The following is a 13915-nucleotide window of genomic DNA, read 5'->3' as shown; positions in this document are numbered from 1 at the left end:
ATGCTCGGCTACCATTAGGGCAAGAAGCAAGTTTTCGACTCTTAGCCTGTTCAAACTCTAGTTTGGACTGATTAATAACTGCTTTACAATTGTTGCGAGCTTTGGTGTAGGCAGAAAATGAAACTGAAGAATTAGAAACAAGACAATTACGATATGCAACCTTCTTCTCTTGGACAGCCTTAGCACATTGATTGGAAAACCAAGGTTTAGATAAAGGACGAGATTTTAAAGTGGAGTGTGGGATAAAGTATTCCATTCCTGCAAGAATAATTTCACTGACACGATCTGAGCAAACGTTGACATCAGAAGTTTTGAAACAGTAATCCAACCAAGGAAAAGAAGAAAAGAAGTTTTGCAGGTCATCCCATATTTTGCATTCTTGTAATGCCAAATAACACGAGGTTGGGAATAGCCATGAGATAAAGGTTCCATTGGAGAAGAGACAATCACCAAGTTGTGATCTGAAGTGCCTAGAGGACCTCTCACTTAGCATTAGCATTAGCATTAGTAGAGGCATTTGATGCAAGAAAGCAAGCTTATGCAGCATCAGCCAAAAAAAAAAAAAAAAAAAAGCCCACTTCCACTTCACCCCTCTGTTCGTTCAAAATACCTGTCCAGCTGAGCCTTAAACTTATTTAGGCTATCAACCTCCACCACAAGGGATGGAAGTCTGTTCCACCAACCAACCACCCGCTGGCTAAAGGCAAATTTCCGCACGTCTATCCTACATCTGTCTTTCCTCAATTTGAATTTATGCCCTCTCAGGTGATTTTTCTGAGCTAGAGGAAGAATCCCATCAGCATTGAGCATGCTTAAACCATTCAAGGCTTTATACACCTCTATCAGATCACCTCGCTGGTGCCTAGTCTCCAGACACTGTAATTTGCAAAACTTAAGCCTTTCTTCGTAAGAGCACCCCTTTGTTCCATTCACTAATCTTGTTGCCCTTCTCTGTACTCGTTCCAGCAGCTCTACATCCTTCTTGAAATGAGGCCTCCAGACCTGTATACAGTACTCTAGGTGTGGCCTGACCATCGCCTTATACAATGGAATAATCACCTCCTTATCCCTGCTGGAAAAATTCCTGTATATCATTGACAATACTCCATGAGCTACTCTTGCAGCCCGTCTGCACTGCTCAGAGAACTTCATATCTGCCTGCACAACCACCCCTAAGTCCCTTTCATTCTCCACCACTGTCAGTGCAGTACCACAGAGTTGATACGTTGCTCTGGGGTTGCTGTTTCCCATGTGTAGTACTTTACATTTGTCAATGTTAAACTTCATTTGCCACCTCTCAGCCCATCTGCTCAACCTTTCCAGATCCTGTTGCAGCAGCATAGTGTCCGTAGTGTCCTTGACAACCCTGCCAACCTTTGTATCGTCTGCAAACTTGGACATTAAGCCGGATATACCATCATCAATATCATTTATAAATACAGAAAACAATAATGGACCCAACACTGAGCCCTGAGGGACTCCACTAATAACATCAGTCCACGATGAGCAGTGTCCATTGATTACCACTCTCTGTCTTCTCCCCCTTAACCACCCCTTTATCCATAGCAGCAATTTGTCTCCAATGTCACACTGCTCCAATTTGTGTAGCAGTCTTCCATGTGCAACAGTATCAAAAGCCTTTCTAAGATCCAAGTATATAATATCAAAGTTATTCCCTGCATCCAGTTCTTTTGTGACTGCATCATAGTATCCAATCAAGTTGGTCAGGCCAGACTTCCCCTTAACAAAACCATGCTGTGTCTGAGCTATAACTGAAGTCTTGTCTAAATGATCCTGCAGTGCTTCTTTAACCAGTGCCTCCATTAATTTTCCTGGAACAGAAGTTAAGCTCACAGGTCTATAATTACTTGTGTCAGCCTTTGATCCTCCTTTGTGAATTGGGGTCACATTTGCACATTTCCAGTCTATGGGTACCTCCCCTGAGTCCAAGGAAGCTCTCATAATTATGGCTAAGGCTTTGCTTACTTCCTTTGCTGCCTCCTTTAATATAACTGGATAGATCCCATCCACCCCAGGTGCCTTTCTTGTGTTTATCTTCAACAGTTTCTCCTCCACTTTACTCCCAGTTATTTCAAGATTCTGTAGCTTACTGCCAGAGTTGAATACACCTCTGGCATTCCCCTCGCTGAATAACTCCTCATGTGTGAATGTCGATGCAAAATATTCATGTAGTTTGTTGGCTACCTGAGCAGGATCATCAACACTTGACCCATCAATATCAAGTGGACCAATCTGATTCATCCCCTTCCTTCTAGAGTTTACATAAGTAAAGAACTCTTTGCTGTTTTTCTTTGCATCCCTTGCCAAGGATTTCTCGTAGTCTGCCTTCGCCTGCCTAACCTCCTTTGTAACTTGGTTGCATATCAACTTGTATCTATCATAGGCTTCTGTGTCATGTGTTAATTTGTATGTATCCCATGCATTTTTCTTCTCTGCCATATACCTCATTAGTTCATCTGACATCCATTTTGGCCTAAACCTTGAACAATATTTCTTAGTTGGTATGTAAAGCCTAGTAGCTTCCAAGATAAGTTCTTTGAATGCTTCCCATTTTGAATTTGCTGTTGGTAACATCATCAGTTGGTCCCACTGTATAGAATTTAAATACTGTCTCAGTCCATCGTAGTCGCCTTTACGGAAGCAATAACCCTTCCCTTTACCCCTAATGGTAGTTACCTCTTTGAGTAAATCCCACTTCAGCACACTGTGATCACTGCCACCTAGTGGTTCATTTATCTGCAGATTCTTAATGCATGAAGAATCACTGCTGATAATCAAATCAAGAGTATTACTCCCTCTAGTTGCCTCCCGAACATGCTGATGTAGAAAACAATCATCCAATAAATCCACAAAAGCCTTGCTACTGTGTGAGTGACCATCCTCCAAATTCCAGTCAATATCTGGGAAATTAAAATCCCCCATTATAAGACTCTCTGATTTACTGGCCCACTCTATTTCTCCGAACAGTTTCTTATTATACTCATCAGAGTCATTAGGCCTATAGCACACTCCTACTCTCAATTTTGATCTCCCAATGCTTATGTCACACCAAACTGACTCGACACTGCACTGTCCAGCGATGTCGACTGGCTTCACTTCCTTGGATTTTATGTGTTTTTTAACTAATAGCATAACCCCTCCTCCCTTCCTATCCTGTCTATCCTTTCTGTAGACATTGTACTCCCTAAATTGCAGTTCTGCATTCCTTATATCTGTGTGACACCACGTCTCTGAAATCCCCACAATATCTGCCTTTGATGTTTTGAGCAATACCTCAAATTCATCAAATTTATTTACTAAACTCCTAGCATTGGTGTACACACAAGTATACATGCACCTGTTCTTTTTCTTAGCTACCCTAACACAACCCATGTGTTTACTTGTACCCCAATGATTCCCAGCAGTCTCTGAAATATCCTGCATCTTATTTTCCAGGCTGCGGCTCATTCCAATAGAAGCAGTGCAAGAATCACTTTCACCTCTGCCAGTGGCTACTGTTAATCTATTAGTCCTTGTATCCCCCGAATCTAGCAGTTTTCCGACCCACCTAACATTGCCTCGATAGCATCAGCAAACATTCTTGCACCCTTCCTATTTAAGTGTATCCCATCCTTGTAGAAGCAGTCTCTCCTGTTAACAAGTACAGACCAGGCTGAAAAAAATTCTACCCCTTGAGCCCTGCACAATCTTTCCAGGGCCGAATTGATTGACAGGGCTCTCATCATATACTCCCTCCTATCGTGTCTGGGCAGAATTGCAGACACTTTCAATTTCAACCCTAATTCACGGCTTTTTTTCATCAGTGACCTGTACTTGTCAAGTAATTCCGCCGGTCTCCTACTCTTAATGTGATTAGTGCCAACGTGTACAACTATATCACCTTTTGTGCCCTTAAAAGATGATATCCGCTCTACAACGTCATCAACTTTTGCCCCTGGCAGACATACCCTGGTCCTGTTCCACCTATCCTTTTTACAAAGCATGTTTCCTGTTTCCCTGACAATAGAGTCACCAACAACTACTAGTTCCTTTGGGACCAGCGCATTCTGCCTTGGGGGTTGCCGCTGTGTTGCGCGATGACCAAGTGCAAGCTCTGGCATTGGTGTGGGCAGCTGAGAGCTTGATGGACCCCTCACTTGTAATCCTTCGAGGGCATCCACCCTGTCCTTCAAGCTCTAATATAGGCCCATAACAACGCTGAGTTGTCGCCTTATCTCCTTACATCGCACACACACAAAGACATCCCCCATGGCAGTATCATGTCCCATACTTGACTGCTCCGCAAACATCAAGCAAATAGTGCATCTTACAAGGCTGTGATTCAGAGGACAACTGCCCCCCTCAGTTCTCCCCTGGGCCACAGCATTCCCATTAGCTTGAGCCCTTTGCTTTGCTGCTCTGGTTTGAGTCATGATTTAGATTTACTTTCAATAAAATTTCAATTTCTGTACAAAATTAAATCCTAAACTTGTATCCAAACACAGTTATAACGCTATATTTATGTTTCAGTAACGAGTGTTATCTACGGAATATTTAAGTTTCAGTAACGAGTGTTATCTACGAAATATTTACGTTTCAGTAACGAGTGTTATCTACGAAATCCCTTTATATAACTTTCGTATCAAGTTATGTATTAATTATTTGTTTTTACTAATTGTTTATGTTACGTAACCTAAGTGGTTATATGTATAGTTAAAAGTATAATTTAATTGCCAATGATGTTCGACAAGATTAATAGATTTTACTGATTAATTTTCCCGTAACAATGGCGGATATTACGAACGGTAAACACGTGTATTTGATACCCTTTCCGATACTAAGTAATACCTACAAAATCTCTATCTAAGTTACTTTAAACTTAAGTACCGTAATAGGAATATAAAGCTACTCTAGAAGATAAGTTAATATGTCAATTTAAACTAATAAAGCAGAAAATAAATCAGAAAAAACTTCTCTGTTCGAAGAGCAGCAGAAAGGCACGTCCGCACCGGCAACCTCGTTCCCAGCTCGTTCCCAGTATATGATGAAAGCCTTGTCAATCAATTCAGCCCTGGAGAGACTGTGCAAGATGCATGGAGTAGAATTTTATTCAGGTTGGACTATGCATGTTAACAGGAGAGACAGTTTTTACAGAGATGGGATACACTTAAATAGAAGAGATGTAAGAATATTTGCTGATGCTATCGAGGAAGTGATAGGTGGGTCATAAAACTGCTAGCGTTGGGGGGTTACAAAGACTAATAGATTAAGTAGAATTCCAGGGGGAGGTGAAGGCTTCTATTGGAAAATGCAGCAGCCTGGAAAGTAAAGTGTTGGGGATTTCAGGCCCTGCTGTGGGTCTTCACAGAACAAGTGAAAACATGGGCTGGGTAAGGGTAACTAGGTTAGGCACAACTACTAGGTATACTTGCATGTACACCAATGCTAGGAGCACTATAATTAAATTTGATGACTTTGAAATGCAGGTCAAGACATCAAATGCAGATATTGTTGGGATATCAGAGATGTGGTGTCACTCAGATATAAGCGATGCAGAATTTGAACATGGGGAGTACAATGTACATGAATTTGAATATGGGGAGTACAGAAAGGACACACAAGATAGCAGGGGGGGTTATGCCCTTAGTTCAGAAGCACATTAAATCTAAGGCAGTGCATCCAGTTGATCTGGATGGCCAGTGCAATGTTGATTCAGTTTGGTGTGACATAGACACTGTGAAATTAAAAATGAGAGTAGGAGTGTGTTATAGGCCTATGACTCCAATGAGTACAATGAACAACTGCACAGAGAAAAGGAGTGCACCAGTAAATCAAAATTTCTTATAATGGGGGAGTTTAACTTTCCAGATAATGACTGGAACTTGTGGGTTGGTCAATCACAGACAAGCAAGACTTTTCTGAATTTATTGGATGGCTGTTTTCTACAGCAGCATGTTAGAGAGCCAAAAAAGGAATCTGCAGATAAAATAACCGCTAGGTGGCAGTGATCACAGTGTATTGATTTGAGGTTTACTTAAAAATGTAACTACCATCAAGGGTAATGGAAAGGATTCTTGCTTTCGTAAAGGTGACTACAGTAGTCTCAGACAGTTTTTAAATTGTATACAGCGGCACCAACTGATGATGTTACCAACAGCAAATTCTAAATGGGGAGCATTCAAGGAATTAATCACAGAAGCTACTAGGCTTTTCATGCCAACTAAGAAATACTCTTCAAGGTATAGGCCTAAATGGATGTCAGATGAACTGATGAGACTCGTGACAGAGAAGAAAAATGCATGGAATGCATATAAATTATCAGGTGACACAGAACCATATGGTAAATATAAACTAGTCTCTAATGAAGTCACAAAGGAGGTTAAGCAAACAAAGGCAGATTACAAGCAATCTTTGGGCTTGTTTGTTATTTGGTTTTTAGGAGCATTAGCAACTAAGGCTATATTGCTGCATGGATATGTGGTGGTCATTCCCTGACCTTTCCGCATCCTCCGTATTTGGTGGCCACAAGCTCGAACCCCGGTCTAATCAAGAAGTGCATGCTATGCACTGCTGCTCCTGCCCACCTGGCTACGGAGGCACCCAATCTTTGGGCAAGTTGCTGCTATGGGTAAAGGGATGGTTGAGTTAGAGAAGACAGAGTGGTAATCGATGGACACTGCTCTTTGTGGACTAATGTTATTAGTGGAGTCCCCCAGTGTTTGGTGTTGGGCCCATTGTCATTTTCTATATTTATTAATGATATTGATGAAAGCATATCAGGCTTAATGTCCAAGATTGCAAATGACAGAAAGGGCAACAGGGTGGTTAATGACAGGAATGACGTATGCTACTGCAACAGGATCTAGAAAAGTTAGGCAGTTTGGCTGAGAAATGGCAATCGAAGTTTAACATTGACAAATCCAATGTACTGCATATTGTAGCACTAACCCCAGATTAATGTGCCAACTGTGCTGTGTGGTACTACACTCAAGGTAGTGGCAAATGAAAAAGACCTGGGGTAATTATGTAGTCAGATATGAAGTTCTCTGAGCTTGACAAGCAGCCAGGTTTTGTTAATGATATACAGAAATTTTGCTAGCAGGGATAAGGAGGTAATTATCCCATTCTATAAGGCTACACCTTGAGTAATGCATATAGGTCTGGAAGTCTCATTTTAGGAAGGATGCAGAGCTGCTGTAATGAGTACAGAAAAGGGCAATGAGATTGGTGAGGGGAACAAAGCTATGCTCTTACCAAGAAAGGCTTCAATTCTGCAAATTGCAGCATCTGGAAACTAGGCATCTGAAAGGTGATCTGATTGAGGTGTTTAAGGCTTTGAATGGATTGAGCAAGCTCACTGCTGATGGGATTCTTCCTCTTGCTGAGACTACACGTGTTAGGAGCATAAATTCAAATTGAGGAAGGGCGGTTGCGTAGCAGATGTGTGGAAATTTGCCTTTAGCCAGTGGGTAATTTATTGCTGAAAGAAACTGACATCTGTCATTGTGGAAGTTTTAGCTTAAATAAATTGAAGGAAGAAGTGGATAAACTTTTAGAGAGAATGGATGGGTGAAATGGGAAGGTTTTTTTTTTTTTTTTTTTTGGCTGACGCTGTATAAGCTTGCTTTCTTCCATTATATGCCTCTACCAATGCTAATGCTACTCTGATTGTCATCAAAGATAAGCATAGGAGCAGAAGAACCCTTTTTGCAAAACATAAGACAGTACTGAATCTTAGAAGGATTGAAATAAACCGAGTTATCTTCGCCCCACTGGAGAATTACCTGGAGATCCGCATTTAAGACCTGGCAATAGATATTTGAGAGGTGGAAGCAGTTTGTGCAGGGCAAGGTTTATCAAACTGGAAGGTGGAATGCAATGTGTTATCATCAAGGAAAACTCTGGACCAGATTTCTGGTCAATTGACATTTATATATAAGAGAAAAAGAGTGGGAAAAAAAAAAAAAAACTGAACCTTTGAGAATACCTACATTAGTGAGAAGTTAGATGACAGAGAGCCATTTACCATCACCGATAGTGAGGGGACCCCAAAAAAAAAAAAAAAAAAAAAAAATTGGATATCCAATTGTGCCTAAACATACCCATTTTTACAAAACATAAGAAAGGACTGTGTCTTAGGTAACCATTCAACGGTTGTCGAATGGTTACCTAATTCTGCAGTCAGATATGAATTTCTCGGAGCAATGCAGACAGGCTGCCAGGACAGCTGATGGGGTTTTGTCAATGATATATGGGAATTTTGCTAGCAGGGATAAGGAGGTGATTATCCCATTGTAAAGCAACAGTCAGGCCACATCTTGAGTTCTGCATACAGATCTGAAGGCCTCATTTTCGGAAGGATGTAGAGCTGCTGGAATGAGTACAGAGAAAGTCAACGAGATTAGTGAGGGGAACAAACGGATGCTTTTACCAAGAAAGATTTCAGCTCTGCAAATTGCAATGTCTACTGACATCTGTGATGTGAGCTGATTGAAGTGTTTAAGGCTTTAAATAGATTGAGCAAGTGAAATGCTAAGCATCCATTTGTACCAAATGGATGTGTGGAAGTTTGCCTTTAGTCAGTGGTTGGTTGATTGCTGGAACAAATGTCCATCTGTTGAAGTTGATAACTTAAATAAATTCAGGGAAGAACTGGACAAATTATTGGAGGGAATGAAAAGGTGAAATGGAAGGTGTTTTTTTTTTGGCTGATTTGAGCATAAGCTTACTTTCTTGCATCATTTGCCACTGCTAATGCTTATGCTAAAAACAGTTGGTAAACCATAAAATAGAAGCTTATTAAGAAGACCTTTATGCCAAACACAATCAAAAGCCTTTGAAATATCAAGAGCAACTTCTTGAGTTTCACCATCGACTGTCCACAGACGGGTAACATAAGACAATATATCACCAATGGATTGGCACTGTCAGAATCCATACTGGCAATCACTGATCAAATAAAAGGTTTATAGATAGCTTGAGAGCTGGCAGTTAACAGATTTCTCCATTACTTTAGAAAGAATAGAAGTAAGTGGAATGGGACAATAATTGTATGGGAGGGATTTGTCACTGTTTTTTTTTTTTTTTTTTAAGAACTGGCTGGATATGAGCAGATTTCCAAGCAGAAGGGAAAACACGTGGGAAATAAGAAAGTGAAAAAAGGCATAAGAACAGGAGTAAGCTCGGGAGAACAGATTTTGAGAACAAGTGGAGAAATACCATCAGGATCTGGTGTTTTCTTGTTATCAAGACTGTTCAAAATTCTTCTGACATCCTTTTGACAGAAGACTACAGGAGGCATTGAATGGAGTGCACTGAGAATGGTAGGGGGTGGTGTACCAAGATCACCAATACACGAGTTAGAAGAAATGTAGGATGCTAACAGGTCAGCTTTATCTTTGGCTGAAGTGGCAATAGAACTATCCAGTTTTGACTGAGGTGGGAACAGAGATGGCAAAAGTTGTGGCCAATAGCTTTGGCAACAGACCAGACTGCTCTGCTACCATTTGGACAAGAAGCAAGTTTTCTACTCATAGCCTGTTCAAAATCAAGTTTGGACTGATTAAGAACTCTTTACAATTGTTGCAAACTTTCATGTAGGAAGGAAATGAACCTGGAGATTTGGATACGAGCCAATTGCGATATGTGACATTCTTATCTTGAACAGCATTAACATATTTATTGGAAAACCAAGGTTTAGATAAAGGATAAGATTTTAAGGTGGAGTGTGGAATAAAGGATTCCATCCCTACAAAAATAATTTCACTAAAACCATCTGAGCAAACATTGAAATCAGAAGATTTGAAACAGTAATGTGACCAAGGAAAATAAATCTTGCAGATCATCCCCTTTTGCATTCTTGTAATGCAAAACAACATGAAGTTGAGAATGGCCATGAGAGAAAGGTTCCAGCGGAGAAGATACCATGACCAAGTTGCAACCTGAGGTGCCTAGAGCACCACTCAACTCAACTGTGTACTTAAAAGGGTTGTTTGTGGGAAAAAGATCAAGCATGTTGGCTGTGTACAGTATGGTTAGCATTGTCTGGTATTTTGGTAGGTAAATGAACAATTTCACCCCTTGAGCTCACATCTGGTGATTATGGGCTTGGCAAACCCAGGGTCCTGAGCTGGATATCATCATTCTTCTCTTTCTTGGTGATTCCTTTCTACATCACTCTCTCTCTCTCTCTCTCTCTCTCTCACTCACTCTCTCTCTCTCTCTCTCAGGGGGTAACTTAGGAATTTTTTTTTTTTTTTTGGCTGGTGCAGCATAAGCCTCAGGCTTCCTTGTACCATATGGCCATTAATAATAATAATAATCTGTGTGACATTAGTAATTGCAAAAGTCTCAGCTTCTCGACCAGCTGGGTCCATGTGACTAGAAAATGGAAGCCAGAGTTGTGAACATTAAAATCACAAAGGAAAATTACCTCACTGCTAGAACAGTAGGACTGGAGAAACTGAAGTTTAAACAAGAGTACATCAAAAGAGTTCCAACTGATAAGTGGTAGTTGGGAGAACAAAAGAGGCAACAGATGAATTTGAGAGAATGTGGTAGAGAGATTTTAAGCCAGAGAAGGTTGAAAAGAGGGATTCCAAATTACTGTCACTGACAAGGAATATCAGAGCAGACATATACACAAGTACCACCTTTGAAGCAAAAGAAATCATACAGTGAATATAATTAGGACAACTGAGATGAGCAGTGGTGAATCAACCAATAATTGGGTTCCCGTCAGAAAACGTATATGGGATTTGGCAGACTGTAAGTGGAAATAGACATCATTGAAATTGGAAGTGAGACTATGTATACATGTGAAATGAATGAGGAAGTGTTTGGGAGGTTTATTTCTTTTTTTTTGTAGATAACTTTGTTCTATTAAGGTGCTGAGAAAATGAATGAGGATGAAAGTCTGTTCTCATTCATAGATGAGACCATCAAGTTCAAATATGAAATCTCAGTGCCAGTGAGTCTGGCTAACTTCAAAGTGGAAGTGGATGGTTATCTTGTAAGAATGGGACTAGTATGAATATTTTATTTTATTTTATTACATTATTGTTATATTATGTTTTAATTTTTCACTGATTTACAGAATATGTCCACTTCCTTAGATGAAATACTAAGACAGTGCAAGGGCATCTGCTGTCTAAGACTACCAACCTTGTTGTGTACCAACCATCTATCAAATGTCAACTGTGATATTTAAATTGATGTATGCTGCCCACTGCGAAGTTGATAAAGGGACACTCTCCCTTGCATTTTTAGCACTTTAATTTGTTCTTAACTGATATGTTATTATTTTATTTTATCTTTTTATCTGTGTATTTCATTGCTCTTTAATTATTATCATAATTTTTATTTTATCAGTTTTTAACTTATTTTTGTATCAACCCCATTCTATTAAAGTTATGTTGGTTGATAAAATAATTTTTATTGATACAATTTCTGAAGCAAATGGCCATTCTTCCCCCCCCCCCCAAATTACAGTTACAATGGGACCTCAATTATCCAAGATGACTGGGACTGAGACTGCCTCAGATAAAAGAAACCAAACTTATCGGTTTCAATTTATTTCAACAGTTTCGGATTCATTTTTGATCATACAGTATAAATGAAGTAGTGTAGTACACTACCAAAGTATGCATTAATTACATAAAATAATTACAATAAAAAGTTTTTTCAGAATGATATTAAAAAGTTTTTCTGGCAAAATACAATATTGTGTGTAAAATGTGCATTATATTTAGTATGCATAAATTAATAAATTTGTAATTTTATTCTCTCTTTTGGCAGTTAATGAAACTGTTTATTAAATACAAAAGTTTTAAATGCACCAGTTGATAAGTTTGCATTTTTATAGTGCACTAAGAACTCAATTATCCATTTATCGTTTATTATTTATACAGCAGATTAGCATCTGAGGCCACATTGCACTATTATATTACATGAAAGCAATCCAGTTGTTACATTTCCTGTAAACTTTTTCTAAAAGAACAAGCTGATTACTGTCCATTGTTTCAGCAGATACATAATTAATCTGGATATTTAATTGTCAGAACCCTTGTTTTTCAATTTGATACTGGTTGGGAGTTAACTGAGTGCACATTGTTGTATAAGCAATTTAAAAGCCTGTATTGTATCACCCTTTTATTTCTTTAATTTATTAAAAATATTTATTTTGAATTTAATTTAATTTAGTTTAATAATTTCATTTTCTTGGGAGAGAGACACATGAGGATAACTAATTTTGATTACAGATAAAAAAAAAAAAGATCCATTCCACATATTTATGATAAAAAATTGGTTGAGTCTATTGAAAATATATGAAAAATAAAAAGCATAAAATTTTCCAATAATCCAACAATTTTTAATGATATTTTGAAATTCTTTTAGATATCAAATTTAGAAGATGTGATAAAGTAGTTTTGAAAATGATTATTAAGGAAATAGTTATGATATATACTAAATATTGTTTTATTTTAAATTAAAGTAATTATTTGAATTAGTTTAAAATTCTTATGAGTATAGAGTTGATTAGTAGTGATTAAAAGCTTATGTGGAGTGCAGTGTTTTTTTAATCTATAATTATCCTAATGGTTTATGCTTATCAAAGGGAATCTGTAAATGAAAATAGTCCTTTTCCATAGTATCACAATAATTCTGCTTCCTCTGCATCTTGATAACTTAATATGTGTGATCAAAGCATATTTTTTCATGTAATATATTACATTATATTACATGACAAAAAAAATTGCCACTTTAAATATTTTATTAATAGCTATACTTACCCACTGAAGAAAATTTTTTCGATTTCCTGTTTTGTACAGTGCATATCCTGCCAAAGCTCCAACAAGATATGGTCCTATTCGGCAGTATGGCTTCACATATATTTTAGTAAACGCTTTACCCATACTGAAAAAAAGAATTATAAATTATAACTGTGATTCTATTACTGAGAATCAACATACAGTCTATATCACCAAGAATTATTTTTTGGAATTATCTTAATTTTTATGGATAAAATTTTTTAAAATTTTGGATCTGAGACGGTTTTTCTGAAGACCATTCCAGAGATGTGGATGGTTGCTAGCTGAGTGACACTTACCAGTTGAGATAGAATCCATTTCTTTTTGTTAATTGTTACAGCAGTTAATCGTAGAGTTACATTGTTATCTGAGTTTTAAATGAACTCAGATAAACATCAATTATTTTATTATTATTGTATTTATTATCTAGTTAGTTACACAATGCTTCGATTATTTTTAATAGTCAATTTTTAATAGTAAATGAATTAGTCAATCATGCTCTTCTACATGGTTAGGAGATTTCAACTGCTATAATTATAGCAGTAGGATATCATACTTATAGCAGTAGGATTTCAACTGCTATAAGTATGGCAAGTATGAGACAACTTATAACTCAATGGATATTTTAAACACAAAGTTAAATTGGCACACAATACTGCTGTGTTGTTTAGATTAGGTTATATTAGGTTAAATTACAAAATTAAGATTTATCATTTAAAGTTTAACAAATGTCAAACCTGTACTGAGACATGTTCTCAAGAACTTTCCCAAGCTGATTTGATACAAATGATATATCAGATGAATTGACAACACTAGTTAAAACTAAACTAAAACATAATTGAATATTGTAATACCAATAAAGCACATACAGTAAATAATATTTACTAAAATATTTTAAAATGGCCAGTCTCAAAATTAAAATTTTTTTTTTTTTTTTTTTTGTTAATCTTCATCAGGAGACCTGCTAAGGAGGGTAGGGATGAATGCAAATAAACAGTCATAGTTTATTTGACATTCCCAGTATCAGAGTGAAGGTGGCCTAGGCTAGTGCTTTTCAACAACTTAAGGTTCTAAGCATTGTAAATGATAAACAGGTCTTCGCAGTT

The 13915-nt window shown here is 37.8% G+C and overlaps 1 protein-coding gene across 1 annotated transcript in view; it reads right to left on the bottom strand.

Annotated features, from left to right (window-relative positions):
- The window catches only part of LOC150087634 (O-acyltransferase like protein-like), a 252648-nt gene that overhangs the window by 169019 nt on the left and 69714 nt on the right, over positions 1–13915 (bottom strand). Inside the window, exon 5 of the mRNA XM_090369839.1 lies at positions 12792–12915. Within this exon, the coding sequence (XP_090225965.1) occupies positions 12792–12915 (124 nt within the window). The remainder of the gene's footprint in view (positions 1–12791; positions 12916–13915) is intronic.

This window comes from Mastigoproctus giganteus, chromosome 3 (genome assembly GCF_048544385.1).
Source record: "Mastigoproctus giganteus isolate SK-2022 chromosome 3, ASM4854438v1, whole genome shotgun sequence".
Classification (NCBI taxonomy): Eukaryota; Metazoa; Arthropoda; class Arachnida; order Uropygi; family Thelyphonidae; genus Mastigoproctus; species Mastigoproctus giganteus.
Note: the sequence above shows the minus strand (reverse complement) of the source record. Positions and strands in the feature narration are given on the sequence as shown.